The sequence below is a fragment of the Peromyscus maniculatus genome, chromosome 14, assembly GCF_049852395.1.
Source record: "Peromyscus maniculatus bairdii isolate BWxNUB_F1_BW_parent chromosome 14, HU_Pman_BW_mat_3.1, whole genome shotgun sequence".
NCBI classification, from domain to species: Eukaryota; Metazoa; Chordata; class Mammalia; order Rodentia; family Cricetidae; genus Peromyscus; species Peromyscus maniculatus.
This window is the reverse complement of record NC_134865.1, coordinates 43,062,987-43,079,689: the sequence shown is the minus strand read 5'-3', so window position 1 is coordinate 43,079,689 and position 16,703 is coordinate 43,062,987. Positions and strand designations below refer to the sequence as shown.

The 16,703-nt window shown below is 40.9% G+C and overlaps 1 protein-coding gene across 1 annotated transcript in view; it reads right to left on the bottom strand.

The window, feature by feature from the left end:
- The window catches only part of Arid4a (AT-rich interaction domain 4A), a 71,594-nt gene that overhangs the window by 41,414 nt on the left and 13,477 nt on the right, over positions 1 to 16,703 (bottom strand). The window contains exons 6-11 of the mRNA XM_006990713.4: positions 8,675 to 8,754; positions 8,497 to 8,591; positions 5,035 to 5,167; positions 2,626 to 2,705; positions 1,740 to 1,816; positions 399 to 565 (exon numbers count right to left, since the gene is read on the bottom strand). Of these exons, the coding sequence (XP_006990775.1) occupies positions 399 to 565; positions 1,740 to 1,816; positions 2,626 to 2,705; positions 5,035 to 5,167; positions 8,497 to 8,591; positions 8,675 to 8,754 (632 nt within the window). The remainder of the gene's footprint in view (positions 1 to 398; positions 566 to 1,739; positions 1,817 to 2,625; positions 2,706 to 5,034; positions 5,168 to 8,496; positions 8,592 to 8,674; positions 8,755 to 16,703) is intronic.

Genomic DNA, 16,703 nt, shown 5'->3' with positions numbered 1-16,703 from the left:
ACCTGGGTTCAAATCCCTCAGCTCCAGTTTAGCTGTACCAGCTCTGGACAGCACCTTTCTGACTCTCTTGGCACCCTGAAAGCAGGATGACAATCACTTCACGCACTGACAGTGAACACACAGAAACACCTAGCCCCCCCCACCCCACCCCTAATCTTGTTGATTATCCCTGAAAAGCACTTTTTGGCAACTTCATCCTGAAACCCGGTGCTGATTCACAAACTACATTATGATCCCAACAGCCACAACTCCTCAACCAAATTAAGCTAAGAAAAGTTTCAAACAAAAACAAACAACAGAAAATCTAGACAGAGAACAAATACATGGAGGTATTATTTTCACTAGAAAGCCAAAAAAAAAAAAAAAAAAGTTTCCATGTTGCATGGAATTGAACCTACCGGTTCTTCTTCCTCCTTTTTGGGCTCTTTTTCCTTCTCCTCTTCATTCTCCTCAGCAGGGCAGTCTTCATCATCACTGCTGGATGACTCGAGGATTTCACTTATATCCATTTTCCAATTATCAGGAACGATTCTAGCTTTTAAGAAGACACTTGCTCTCCGGAGCCCTGAAAGGAAACATGGACTTCAGCTGCTCCCACAGGATGAAGAACATGGAATTAAGGGAGATGCATGGCATTCAGGGTCAGAAAGCTCAATCCACACCCAGCCATCGTTCATAAAATAGTACAGGGCATCTGAGTGTATCAGGAGTTAGAAGATTATGTAGCCTTTCTGACAGTCTGTTGGAATTTTTGTTTATTTATTGTTGTGAGATAGGGATCTCAACCGTCACTATGTAGCCCAATCTAGCCTGGATCTTGTGCCCCACAGGCCTCCACCTCCCAAGTGAAATTATGTCTGGCAGAGATTGGAAACAGTCTTTTAGAAAACAGATTTCTATTTATTGTGTGTGTGTGAGTGTTCTACCTGTAGATATCCAGTGGCACTAAATCCCCTGGAACTGATTACAGATGACTGTGAACTGCCATGAGGGTGCTGGGAACCAAACCTGGGTCCTCTGGAAGAGCAGTAAGTGCTCTTGACCACTGAGCCATCTCTCCAGCCCCACTATTAGATAATAATGGCCAGCCAGGTGGGGAAGTGCACGATTTTAACCCCAGCCCTCGGGAGGCAAAGGTAGGTGGAGCTGTGTGAGTTCAAGGACACTGGTCTAAATAGTGAGTTCCAGGACAACCAGGGCTATGTAGAAAGACACTCTCCCGTACCCTTCAAAAAGAAGAAATATTGCTGGGTAGTGGTGACACACACCTTTAATCCCAGCACTCAGGCAGAGGCAGGGAGCTCTCTGTGAGTTCAAGTCCAGCCTGGTCTTACAGAGTGAGTTCAAGGGCAGCCAAGGCCACACAGAGAAATCATGACTCAAAAACCAAAAAAGAAATATTACTGACCAAACATGCAAAGTTAAATTTGTAAAATTTATAAACTGGGTATTTTATCGAGACATGACAAAAGTGCCATTAAGTAAGGGTGTGTTCAACACATATCTGTGAGGTTCATACTTAGGAACCACACAACCAAGCAACAAGAGAAGGAAGAAACCAAACGACTCATTGTTTTAAGTTAATGGTTTTGTACTGGACCCCATGAGTCCACGGACCACAGGCTGGACACAGAATTCCAGAGTTAATGTGGTAACAGGGACCAGTCAGGACTGTTCCCTATGTGAGTCTCCGGACACAGTCACAGCATGAAATGATACGCTGACTCAGCTTCTTTTACCTGGCTTAGCACAGAGCTCAGCTTCTGGCAGACTGAGAATGTCTAGTTCCTTAATGTCCTTTCTTGCTATAGAGTAACTATGGAAAAGAACAAAACAGGGAGAACTACTTATTAAATAAAAAACACCATTTAAACAGTCCACATTAATACATACATAAGACCTCAAGAATCAAAATTATTTTGTAAATAGTGTTTTAAAAGTTGTAGGCTATGAATATCCCAATCCTTAATAAAGTATTGGAGATAATATAAACAAAGTTAGTATTTTTTAAGTTTTATGACCTCAAAGTACTCTTATTTGAGAGCCTCAAATTCACAATAGTTCCAAATATACAACTTTCCTATAGACAATAGTTTCTATGAACATAGATATTTCAATACTTACAAATAACACCTATTTTGTTCAGTATTTCCTAATTTTTGTTAATCTGTTAAAATATTCTTATGATTGTCATATATATTATGGTATATTTTTCACAGAGAATAACAAATATATACTTAATTTTACTGTTTTTGTTGAAAAAAAAAACCATGAAATTAAGGGAAAGTTTCTAAAAGTCTGTTTCTTAAAATAAAACATGGAAGTAATTATTCTACTAATAAAATGTCTATTAAGAAGTTTCATAATTCATAATATTAAATAGCACAATAAAAATCCAGAATTTTTCAATTAAAAAACTATACACACTTTATTAACAAATAAATGTCTTTAATATACTGTTCTCACTTATTGTTCAATTTTTATATAAAATGTATCAGCTAAAAGTACCCTATATAAAAACTTAAATAACTTCTCAACTCCATCTTGAGTGACTCGCCTTTACGGTGGGTGGCCAATCACCGTGTCCCATTCCCATGAATCATTACCGGGGGGTTCATTACTCACAATTTAGAATCAATAAATGATCGAACTAAACACTGATCCTTTTTCACTGCGACATCATCATTGCAGCTGGGAGAGATGACCTGGAATACAAATTCAGAATCTACTGACTCCCCTTGCTCAGAAAAAAAAAAAAAAAACCAAAGACAAAAAAAAAAAAAAACCACATTTATTTACTTATTTACTAAATAAAAAAAATTTTTTTTGAAGTTCTAAGTAATTAAACCCAAAGCCTTTCGTATGTTAGGGAAACACTCAACCACTGAGTTACACCCCTAACCTAGACCATATTTAACCTTTCTACTATGGCTATTTGTTTGTGTGCAGGGCAGGGAGAGTTCAAGTGTGCTATGGCACTCGTGTAGGTCAATGTACAACTTGTAAGACTGAAAAAAAACAACCTTGTCAGACGTGGTTCTCTCCTTTCACCACTGGGTCTCCAAGGGAGCCAACTCACGCTGTCAGGGTTAGTGGCAAGCATCTTTACCTACTGAGCCACCTCGCCAGGCCCAAAAATGTGATTTTAAAAATAACCTTGGGGACAGGGGGACTGGAGAGAAAGCTCAGCAGTTGAGAGGACCCAGACGAGCCAGGTTCTGTTCCCAGCGCCCACATGATGGCCACACTTGTCTGTCACTTGAGTTCACCCTCTTCTGGCCTCCACGGGTACCAGCCACCCTGAGGTACACAGACATACATGCAGGCAAAACACCCCATACACAAAGAAATAGAATTTAAAATATTAATTAAAAAAAAAAAGATTTCATTAGCTTTCTAGATACTTAACATAGTCATTAGATAATATAAAAATAAATAACAAAATATAAATTAAAAATTCTTAGCTAAATGAAAATTTCTTACTATGTTTACTTATTTGTGTGGGAGGGCACACATGTGTCACAGCATTCTGTGAGGGTCAATACTTGTTATAATACTTTCCTTGCCCCATGGGGGTCCTGGGGATCAAGATCAGGCTACAGGCTTGGCGTGAGCACCTTACCTTGGAAGGATCTTGCAGGCCCAAGACTATTTTGTATCCAAAGCAGTAACATTTATGGATATATGGGCTGGTCTCTATTTTTTTTTCAGATAGGGACTTCTACAGCCCACCCAGGCTGGCCTCAAATTTACAACGTAGCAAGGATGACTGACCCCGGAACTCCTCCCTCTTTACTAAGGGCAGACTGCAGGTGCGAGGTACCATGGCTGGCGTGAATGTGTGACCTGCATTACAGTTTGGTTTGTTTTTTTTTTAATTGGTGGAAATGGTAAGGATTTTTGTTTCTTTTGAAACTGGGTTTCCGCTATGTAGCCTGGAAATTACTATGTAGATCAGACTGGCCTCAAGCTCACACACAGAGCTCCGCCTGTCTCCATCTCCCGAGTTATTTTTAATTGTGAGTGCACAGTCTCATCTCCCCCGACTCTTACCTGACAATCAGTCAAAGAAAACCCTCTGTGAGATAACTACCACCAAGAGGTCTTTTTCCTCTCATAAAATATCCTCTATTGTTCAAAGACTATCATTTCTAAAACTTAAGAAAATCTAAGTGCATCTTTCCTCTCTATTATGTCCTTATTCTAGTTTATGTCCCAGTACTAAAAAATTACTATATACCTTCTCTTTGGTTGTTTTTGTTTTTGTTTTTTTTTTGTTTTTGAGACAGGGTTTCTCTGTGTAGTCCTGGCTATCCTGGAACTTGCTCTGCACACCTTGAACTCACAGAGATTCGCCTGCCTCTGCCTCCCGAGTGCTGGGATTAAAGGCGTGCGCCATCACCACTAGACAAGCTCTATGTTATACCAAGTTAGTGTCCAGCTGCTAGGCCGGAGCAAACGTCCTGTTTTGGACTCCTGAGTGCTGGGATTACAGCTGTGCAGCACCACGTCTGACTAGATTGTTGAACCTCACACACGGAAACTGTGTGAGGTTATCCCTGATTTGAAATGATTGATCCTCAAAACTCACTTCTAGATAAGTAGTCTCGAATGTAGTAAAGATTATGATGCTAGGTTTGGTGGTTCATACCACAGTCCTACGACTTTAGAGACTGGAACAGGGGGATAGCTATGAATCTGAGGCCAGCCTGGGCTACTCAGTAAGTTCCTGGCCAGCTTAAACTATTGTGAGACAAACAATAAAAAGGGTTAGGGATCAACCTAGAAGCACTAAAGATGTAAAAAGGTAAAGGGACAGAATGAAGAACACATCAGAGGAAACACACCTGACAGATGTCAATAAATGATAACTGAGAATGGGTAATCAAAGACAATGGCCAGCTTCTGTAGACCTGACTTTTAATTTCTAAACACATAATAAAATCTTCATTAAATTTGTAATATTTCCAATATTTTCAAAGCCATTTTCAACAAGAAACACAGCTGACTAATTTGCAGTGACACTTCACTTACCAAAGCAGGGTACCACTCAGTCCTCTCGGCCGTGGACACCACCTGGACAACCTTTCCTAGTAATTCATCACTGAGACGCCGCTTGTCTTCCTCTTCCTCCTCACTGCTCTCCTCTTCCTTTTCATCTTCAGTGCTAAGAGTCAGAACAACCCAGTCGTTATGCTAACACAACCATCACCGGTCCTCAGTGCCGACTGGTGCATGCTCAGACTGGCTCCCAAGGCCGCCTGACCATTCTAACCGGGGCTGAGGAGATGGGCACTCTCTGGCCTCACACAAGGAACTGAGTGACTTGAGTAACTCCTGAGTTCACGTCACTGCATCAGTGAATACCTGGACTCAGGTTCCCAGCCAGGACAGAGAAGCCTAATTATATCACCAATGCACTTTTGGGGTTTTTTTGGTTTGTTTTTCTCAAGACAGGACTTCTTTATGTAGTCCTGGCTGTCCCAGAACTTGCTCTGTAGACCAGGCTGGTCTTGAACTCACAGAGATCCACCTGCCTCCGCCTCCCAAGTGCTGAAATTAAAGGTAAGAGCCACCAACTCCCTGCTTACCAAATGCACTTTAAAAACAGATTACCTTTCTGTTTTTTAATGCCAGAGGCCAAATAATGTAAGTTTAATTTTCTAGTGGGTTTTGAAAATAGTCCAGAAAAAGCATATGTGGGATTTATTCAGATAATTTATTTGGGATAATCATTTACTCTTAAGTGTCCATAATATGCATTAATTATAAGTCTATACTTTTAAATAAAAATGAGTATGCACTCTCATTTAAAATCTTGATGACTATACAGACATCTGTCATTCACTATGGTGTACCATGCTGTTAACTATTAAAAGATCTGGAGGTATTCGGTTCCTTGTCTTTTTTTCATTTCTTCCTCTCTCAGATTCATTGCCTAGGAATCACCACGTCTTCCTTTCTGCAGTGACTAATTTTCCTGTTAGTTCTAATGCCTCTACTTGCGTTTGAGTGTCCTGCGCTAAAATATCAGTTTACTCGACTTATTAAAAATTATAATTATCAAAGACTACAGTGCTATTTTAGGAATAAGAATATCACAGAGCATTAATGATTTACTAGATCACTATCGGATGCTTAGCACTTGCTACACTATGAAAAACGCACCTAGCACTATATAACCCTCTCCCAAACTGGCGGACATTATCAACCCCATTGTCCTCAGCTATGAACTAGCGCCAGGACTTTGTAGCACTTGTTTGTGTGTGTGAGGACTAGGATTAGATAATGTAAACATAGTCACTGCAATAAGGAGACACAGCCACTAAGTGGCTGGACTGAGATTTTCAGTCAGGGGCCTCAAAGGTCTCTGGCTGCTTTTTGGTTTGCCACGTGTATGTCTGACTTGGCCTTTTTTACATCTTCGTTATTTATATGTGCTTCCGTGAGGAATGCACACAGCCAGTACCTGGATCTGGGTTCCTAAATATTTCTTTCCTATCGAAAGGAACAAAGGTCCCTGGAAAACTGGCAAATATCAAGGTTTGAGGCTGGAAAAAAAAGATCATGAACTCATGACACTGCACAGTGCCAGAAGTGGCCATGTACTCAAGAAGTGGAGACACGTATAAAAAGATACAAACCGGCCTGGAGAGGTGCCCACTGGCTGGATCTAGAATAACTTGAATATCAAAATAAAAAATTTTAAACAATGAATCATAGCCCATTAAGTCAAATTATGATCTATGAATACATACTGATGATAAGATTTTCTTCAAAAAAAGTTTATTTTTACATTTTACCATTCAGCGTGTGTGTGTGTGTGTGTGTGTGTGTGTATGTGTGTGTGTGTGCGTGCTTGCACATGTGCTACGGCACATACATGGAGGCCCAAGGACAGACAACTCCCGCTGAGTTGGTCCTCTTCTCCCATCCTGTGACATTCAGATAGTCAGACCCGGTGACAAGTGCCTTCAGCCCTGAGCTACCCTGCTGGCCCAGGAAAATGGTAACTAAATGTAACTAAAAAATGAAGCAGGAACAAAACAATTACAAAATCACCATGTTGCTATCATAACGGTACTGATATACCAAAGGAGCCTCAGTGAGTGATAAAGCCACTGAAGGAATGATAGCTGGAGAAAGAACAGCATATCATAGCACAGTAGCTCCAAGTAGATTATTTAATTACCCAGGCAGAAAAGGGAACTAAGAAGTTAGGCAGGAACCACATTAACTTGGTGATCAAAGGTAATGTCACTGGTTATGGGACAAATGATAGTATGTGTATATGATGTACTTACACTGAGAAGAAGACATATCACTTACTGCCAAAAGTGTATAATCTTAAACTATAAATAAAAAACACACGAAAAATCTGCATTGAAGACCAGTCTACAAAACAACTTGCCTTGCCTTCCCAGCACTCAGGAGGCCAAGGCCGACAGATCTCAGTGAGTCCAGGACAGCTAGGGCTAAACAGAGAAGCCCTGTCTCAAAAAAGCAAAAAATAAATAAATAAATAAACAAACCCACACAACTTGCCTGTACTCTTAAATGACAGTATTATGAAAACCAACTAACAAAAAGCTAACGAATGTTTCCAGATTAAAGGGAACTCACAAACCAAATCACAGAAATGAAGCACATGAACATGACCTTGGTTTGGATCCTGAAGGGATACTCTGAAGGCATCTAGGAGGACAGATGGACCTTGAAAAGCTGACAGCAGGAGGTAAAAGTCTCCTTAAGGTAAACTTTGAAAGCCAGGTAGTGCAGACCTGTAGGCCCAGTACTTTATACCAGGAGGCAAGGTGATCCTGAGTTTGGCTGTGGGTTACACATTTTACACATGTGAAATTGAATTTTATGATTATGATATCAGTATTTTACTTAAAGACAAAGGATTGTTATGCTCTCTGCTTCCTTTCACATTGCTCAGTAAAATAAAATTATAAAACTGGTCAAGCGGTGATGGCGCACACCTTTAACCCAGTTCTCAGGAGGCAGAGGCAGGAGCAGATCTGTCAGCCAAGGACAGCCTGGTCTATAGCCAGGGCCACAAAAAAAAATTACAAAACTGAAAACTAATTATAATAAGTATAAGAAAGAGATGGAAAGATAAGACAACAGGCCAGAAATATTAAAAGCTGGGTAATCTAGTCAAAGGACACACAGAAACCCTTTGTATTATTATTTTAAGTTCAAAATTGTTTTTAAATAAAAAGATAAAACTACAAATAATTACTTAGTAATGGAAACTCATACCAGTTAATGATGTTGTCAAACAAGCTGAAAGAGTCTTTTGGAAAAGAGAATTTTGATAATGTCTGGGCAAAGTAAACGGAGTAATTAAGAACAAAGCCTACCCTGGGTACAATGTCCTCCTTACAATATGCTATGGAAATGTTACCCAAAAGAACATGGCCATCCTGGGAAAGTCAACTGTGGAAGGCTTTAACGCATCAATACATGAACCAAATGTGGAAAACTCACATAGGAAGTGAGGACCTCCTCCCTCTGTTCGTCTTCTTGGCAATGACTGGTGTTCCAAAATGCTCTGGGTTTGTTAAAGGGAGCTGGTCAAGCGTCTGCAGAAGAGACAGATGAATTCAATTCCCACCTCACATCCCCATCAGTCACTGCAGCTCACAAATCAACCCTACCACCTTACCTCACTCTCGGCAAAATGTCTTTCCCCTTTCAGGCAGAGAGAGGTGCGCCTCAGAGTTCTCTCGTCACCGTCATCAAATACTGCAACAAGCGAGAGATGTCTGAGAATCTGTGCACATCAGTTCAATTAAAAACTAATTAGAGCCGGGCGTTGGTGGCGCACGCCTTTAATCCCAGCACTCGGGAGGCAGAGGCAGGCGGATCTCTGTGAGTTCGAGGCCAGCCTGGGCTACCAAGTGAGCTCCAGGAAAGGCGCAAAGCTACACAGAGAAACCCTGTCTCGAAAAAACCAAAAAAAAAAAAAAAAAAAAAAAAAAACTAATTAGATGTAAACAATGCCATTACTGCTATTTCAGAGCTGAATACTCATTATCTATCTCTCAGCTACTTTTCAAAACCTTCTAAAATGAATACACCACAGATGTCATTTTATACATGTCAAACAAACACAGGTGACGTGGCTGTCCCCTTAAGTCAACTAATTCAGTATCCCCACTTGCTTTACAGTGTCTATGCTGCCGAATCACCCTCTTTTTTAAAAAATAATTTATTTAAATTTATTTTATGTGCATTGGTGTGAAGGTGTCAGATGCCCTGGAACTAGTGTTATAGACAGTTGTGAGCCGCCATGTGGGTGCTGGGAATTGAACCCAGGTTCTCTGGAAGAGCAGCCAGCGCTCTTAACCGCTGAGCCATCTCTCTAACCCTAGGATCACCCTCTTAACATGGTCTCAGTCAAAGAACAAATGTAAAATTGCCTTCAACCCTAGACTGAATAAAACCAGGTCTCTAAAAAAACAAAGCATCGGGTATTTTTCTGCACAGTTCTCAATGGAATACCTCTACTTTCCACAAATGTCTGAGTTTTTCCCCCCACCCCCCTTTTTCACGTTTCTTCAGACAGGGTCTCTCTACATAGCCCTGGCTGTCCTAGAACTCGCTATGTAGACCAGATTTGTCCTGGAACTCAGTATGTAACCAGGCTGTCCTGGAACTATGTAGACCAGGCTGGCCTCAAACTCACAGAGATCCTCCTTGTTCTTTCTTCCTCTGTGTCTGATTTCTGATAATGGTGATAGATTATATTATTTCTACTTATTTGCCTAACAAATAACTTATTTTAATAGAAGTCCTGGCTACCCAAATCTAAAATTTCCATAATGCAAATTTTTTCTTTTACTAGAAAAGGCCATAAGTAATTGAAAAGAAAATGTCAAAAAGATATTCTGATAAACTTTTAACTTTGTTATTTATTATTGTCCAAAATATGTGTGTCAAAATTACAATATACGGGCTGCCACAGTGATAGAATGCTTATATGCAGTAGGCACAAGACCCTGAGTTTGATCCACAGTGTTTGAGGGGTATGGGTAAGGGTGATGTATGCAGCATTATCAAGCATAACATGTGAATTACTATTCTTTGAAAAATTCCAATCCCTGGCCTCACAAACCAAACTTAATATAATTCTGCATGTATTTGTGTCAATATACAAATTTTAAAGAATAAAAATTTTAAAGAATATTTAAAAGAATAAATATTTTAAAGAATAAAATATTCTATACAAGCCAGGCGGTGGTGGCGCACACCTTTAATCCCAGTACTCAGAAGGCAGAGGCAGGCCGGGCAGTGGTGGTGCACGCCTTTAGTCCCAGCACTCGGGAGGCAGAAGCAGGCGGATCTCTGTGAGTTCAAGGCCAGTCTGGGCTACAGAATGAGTTCCAGAAAAGGCGCAAAGCTACACAGAGGAAACCCTGTCTCAAAAAACCAAATAAAAAAAAAGGCAGAGGCAGGTGGATCTCTGTGAGTTCAAGGCCAGCCTGGTCTACAGAGGGAGATCCAGGACAGGCACCAAAGCTACACAGAGAAACCCTGTCTCAGAAAAACAAAAATAAACAAACAAACAAAAAATTTTTCTTAAAGAGTAAAATCAAGCCAAGATGGTGCAGCACACCTTTAATCCCAGCACTCAGGAAGCAGAGGCAGGCAGATCTCTGTGAGTCTCAAGTCAGCTTGATCTACTTAGGAAGTTCCAGGACAACCAGAGTTACAGAGTGAAACCTGTCTTTTAAAACAAACACACACACACACACACACACACACACACACACACACACACACACACACACACACACGTTCCAGTTTTCCTTCCTGCCTCTAATGACAATGGACACACATCTGAATGAAGTATGAGGAGGTGAAATGTAACTATACCAGTATGGGATCTGGGTATTAGGATCACTGGCTGCTCTTACGGTGGACCCAGGTTCGGTTCTCAGCACCCACATGGTGGCACACTCAGGTCCAGGAGATCCATCGCCTTCAGATTACCACAGGCTCCAGACATGTACATGGTACACATACATACATGTAGACAAGACACTAGTACACATAAAATAAATCTAAGAAAAAAATTTAAAGACCAATTGGCACTGTCAAAGTTATATAAGAAAATATGCTCCACAGTGTTTTATCATTATCAGTGGAAACTCTAGAATATTCCAGTGGGGGAACCTCACTGTTTTCTGTAATTCTTGTTTTATAAGTATCACTTTGAAATAAAATTGTAATTTTGATGAGAAAAATATATTTTGTTTCAACATACATTATTATGGGTAGAAAATACTGTTAAAAATTTTCTTTCTTTCTTTTTAGGTTTTTCAAGACAGGGTTTCTTTGTGTTGCCCTGGTTGTCCTGGAACTCGCTCTGTAGACCAGGCTGGCCTCAAACTCAGAGATCCATCTGCCTCTGCCTGGGATTAAAGGCATTCGCCAGCCACTACACCTGGTGGGATTTCTTACTTCTAATTTTTAGAAACTTTTATGTATTTTCTGTGTATGGGTGTTTTCCCTGCATGGGTAGTATGTCTGTGCACTGCATTTATGCCTGGTGCCCATAGAAGCCATGACTGGGCTGACAAACAGTTGAGATGTAGATGCTGGAACTCAAACCCCAGTCTTCTAGAAGAGCAGCCAGTGCTCTTAACCACAGAGGCGTCTCTCTAGCCCCCAAATGGATTTCTAGAAAGGGAACTGTAGTATAAATAGCTACTTTGTCATCTTACATAAGAACCGTCTAGTAAACAAAGAGAAACAGTGTAAGATTTTAATTCAGCACTCATGAGGTAGAGGCAGGCTGAGCTTTGTGAGTACAAGATCAGATCAGCCTGGTCTACACAGTAAGTTCTAGGCCAGCCAGGGCTACATAATGAGAGCTTGTCTTAACACATAACAACACAATGGGTTTACCAATCCTGACATCTCCATTATCAAAACCTCAAGAGACGCCCAGGTATCACAGTGACATGAAAGCCAGGTATGGGTTAGTCCAGGCACTTGGGAAGCTGAGGAGAAGACTGCCCTGACTTCCAAACCAGCCTGGGCTACACAGCAAGAATGTCTCAAACAACAACACATGAAATAAACTGAACAGTTTATTTCTCTCTAAGTAGCTGCTTTTTAGCTCAGACTTACAGTATAGCAAATCAAGTGAAAACTACAAAGATTTAATCGTTTTTTTGAAAAATTTGTTACTGCTAAAAACATCATTTGTAGAAATAATTCATCGAACATGTTATCACAGCCCAAAATTAGTAAATCTGATTATTATATAAAAATAAATACTAAAGCTTAGTTACAGAAAAATGGCAAAGCTGAGACTCATGGCAATATTAATCACTTTTTTTTTTTTGTTGTTTTTCAAGACAGGGTTTCTCCGTGTCGTTTTGATGCCTGTCCTGGATCTCGCTCTGTAGACCAAAGCTGGCCTGAAACTCACGGAGACCTGCCTGGCTCTGCCTCTCAAGTGCTGGGATTAAGGGTGTGCGCCACCACTGCCTGGCAATATTAATCATTCTAAATAGACAGAATGATGCAAACACAAACAAGTATAAGCCCTAGCCCCAATCTTCTAGAATTCAAAGAAACAGATAATCAATGGGAATGCAATATGATATGCTACTAAGCATAGAAGACTTGTCTACCTGTTAGCATAAAACTGATTGATACTGTAAGACAATAGAATATCTAAAATAAGTCATCTACCCAAAGATATTATAACTGACCATCATTTACTAAACTTCAACCACATCCTAATCCACAAAACAGCATTTGGATGCTAGAAGTTGCAATCTTCTCTTTATAGGTAAATTTAGAATCAGAAGGTTAAGTAATGAGCTACAATCTAATTAACCAAAGACACAGTTGGTAGGTATGAGGAGGAAGTAAAGAAAGAATGTGCACCACCCTAGGTGGCCTATTACACACCAGGTTATTGCTCCTAGGCTTGTTATAAGGGAGGAGGAGGAAGTCAAAGGGTTAGAAAAATCAAATTATCGGTACATATGTATACAGCAGTTATGACGGAACAAAGCATTTCACATACTGAAATGAAAACTGTCAATATGCCTGTGTCAGGTAGAACCAACTGTCCTTTAAATATCATTTACTTTTCCTTACTTAGCTGACAAATAAACTATGAACATTTACAGCATACAACACATTTTGAAATACATGTGTACACGCTGACATGTTAGCACATGTACCACCTCACATTTTTTTGTGGTGAGAACATTTCAGATCTATCCCGGTGCTGGTATTCACTAGCCCGCCTCTTTAATTGCCCCCCCCCCCCTCGGCCCTGATATTTCCCTCTGGCGCAGACTCTCGCCATGGAGCCCAAGCTCGCCTGACCTGCAACCCTCGTACCTCTGCCTGGAGTGCAAGGACTACACAGCTCACCACATCCCATTCGGCTTACCGGAAATCCGTACCATGTGACAAACACCCCCCCCCCCCCCCGGCCCCCGCCCTCCCTTCCCCTGTTCCCTTCATTCTGCCTTCTGTGAGTCTGACCCTTTCAGAGCCTACATATAAAGGAGATGGTGGAGTATTTGATTGTCTGTGCCGAGTTTATTTCTGTTAGCACAATGTCCCCAGGTTCATCTACGCAGTTGCAAGTGGAAGACTTTCTAGATTTATTAAGACTGAGCAGTAGGCCATGGCAACAGACAAATTCCATCTAGTCACCCACTGATGGACACTTAGGTAATTCCATACCATCCCTGGGCGGGAGGGGGTCACAGTGAACATGGGAATACAAAAGGTCTCTGATGTACTAGTTTCATGTTTCCTTAGATATAAATGCAGAAATGGGATCTCTGGATGCACAGTAGGTCTGTCCATTTTGCAGTCATGTGTTGCCAGTAGCATCCCAAGAACTCAGACGGCGGAGGCAGAAGGATTGTGAGTTAGAGCCAGCCTGGGTTACACAGAGAGACCTTGTCTTGAAAAACCAAAGTTCAAGTTTTAGCTTTTTGAGGCCCCTCCATACTGTTTTCCACAGCAGTTTTACTAATTTATACTCTTACCAACAGGAAGGAAAGACTTCCTTTGCTCCACATTCTTAGCTGTATGTCTTGTCTTTATGCTAACAGCTATTCTAGTAAGTATGAGATGATATCTCATGACGGTTCTAACTTCCTTCATGATCAATATGTAGTCACGCATCCTCAGCAATGGGAGTCTATCCTGAGAAAGACACGGCTGGGTGATTGCAGGACTGTGAGGTCATCACAACCCTAGATGGTAGAGCCGCCAGCCACACCTAGGTGACAACGTATGAGTCACTGCCCTCAGGCTACACACCAAGCATACTACCGTACTGTACTGTAGGTCTCAACAACATGATCATAACTATCTATCTAGTAACTGAAACATTTGGACACACAGTACGAAAGATAAAATAGGGACTGGAGGGGGAGACGGCTTAGTGTTAAGAGCACTGGTTGCTCCTCAAAAGGACTTGGGTTTGAGTCCTAGTACCCACATGGGCTTACAACCTTAACTCCAATCCCAGGGGATCTGACACCCTCTTCTGGCCTCCTTGGACATCAGGCACACACATTACACAGAGAGTCAGGCAAAATACCCACATACATAAGCTTTAAATGGTGACCCGTAAAGGCCACTTACTGTGAAGGAAGCATACAGAACTAAAGGTAGAGGAGGGTGAGTGTGAAGGGCTGGAATATCACTCCACACCACCACTCTTCATAAATACAGTATGATGGACATTATGTTGTTCTGCGATAATAAATGTGAGATTACCGTAAGTTTATTTATCAAGCTATCTTTAAACTTGTTTTCATGACAGATCTAGCAATCACTATGAAGACCAGGCTGGCCTCAAACTTAAAAGGGATCTGCCTGCCTCTGCATTCCAAATGTTGGGATTAAAAGCATGTACCACCACGCCTGGCATCTTTTAACTTGTCTCATGTAATAATATTCAGCTTAAAACACAAACTTCTTTGTACAACTATACAAAATTACTTTTTTCCTTTCTGTATTTATTCTATTCTAAGCTTACGTTTCTCTTAAAGCTTTGTTGCTAAAAGTTCAGATTCAGACACATAGTAGTCTAGGCCAACACAGAACTAGGGTCTTCTAACTCTACATCTGGTCCCACTGGAAGGTGTTCAGGGACAATAACATGCAGAGTGGGATCATCTCTGATGATAACTTGGAAGAGTGCCTGAAGGGCAAGTCTCAGGCTGAACTCTGACATATGAATGATAAACAAGCCACAGACACCAGGGGCTGGTGAGACCGCTCAGCGGTAAGAGGCACCAGCTATTCCTGCAGAGGACCCAGGTTCAGTTCCCAGCATCCATGGAGTAGTTCACAATCATCTATAACTCCAGCTTCCAGGTGATCTGATACTCTGTCCTGGCCCCTATGGGCACCTGCATGTACAAGGTGCATACAAACTCACAAACATACACACATAAAAATAGAAATTTTAAAAATGCATTCAGCATAACTAAAATGTCATTATTTAGAGCAGTAGTTCTTAACCCTCCTAATGCTGTGACCCTACCCTATAAGACAGTTCCTCATGTTGTGGTGACCCCTCCCAACCATAAAATTATTCTTGTTGCTACTTCATAACTAATTTTGCTACTGTATGAGGGCTGGAGAGATGGCTCAGAGGTTAAAAGGCTGCTCTTCCAGAGGTCCTGAGTTCAATTCCCAGCAACCACATGGTGGCTCACAACCATCTGTAATGAGATCTGGTGCCCTCTTCTGGCCTGCAGTCATACATGCTATATCATGTTGTATTCATAATAAATCTTAAAAAAAAAAAAAAAAAAAACACAACTATCTCAATGATTGTAATTTAGTAGATCAGGTAGGTAATAAAGGGCAGGCAAGTTTGCTCAGAGATTTAAATCAACTGTCACCAAACTGACAAGAGTGGGATTACTGGGGATCCACATGGTAAGAAAGAACTGAGTTCCAAAAGATGTTCTTTGACTTCCACATGCGCACTGTGACATGTACATGCCCAAATGTGTTGTGGAATATTAGTTGGAGATGTGTTTATGTTGTGGAATATTTGCTTAATGATGAAAAATGTGTTGGATTCTTTTATGCTGCATTTGTTTAACTCTATGAAGCTACATTACTGTAATGCACCTGATGGTCTAATAAAGAGCTGAAATGGCCAATAACGAGGCAGGAGAAAGGATAGGTGGGGCTGGTAGGCAGAGAGAGTTAAGTATAAGGAGAAAAAGAGGAAGAGGAAGAGCAAAAAAAAAAAGGAGAAGGGGAGAGGACAACAGGGGCTAGTCACCCAGCTACACAGCAGATATGGAGTAAGAAGTAAACAAAGGTATATAGAATAGAGAAAGGTAAAAACCCAGAGGCAAAAAAGGTAGACGAGATAATTTAAGTGAAGAAAAGATGACTAGAAACAAGCCAGGCTAAGGCCGGGCATTCATAAGTAAGGGTAAGTCTCCATGTGATTATTTGGGAGCTGAGTGGCGGGTGCCCCAAAAAGCAAAGAGTAAAAAAAGCCAACAACACCCATGGCTGGCACACATACTGAATAAATAAATAAATGAATAAACAAACTGAAATTAGTAATGTCTAGAAGCTTGTTCTCCAGAACTGCTTTAAACTTGTCACTTAAGACTCTAAATATGCCACCAGAACTCTTAGACCTGATAAACACCTCAGCATAGCAG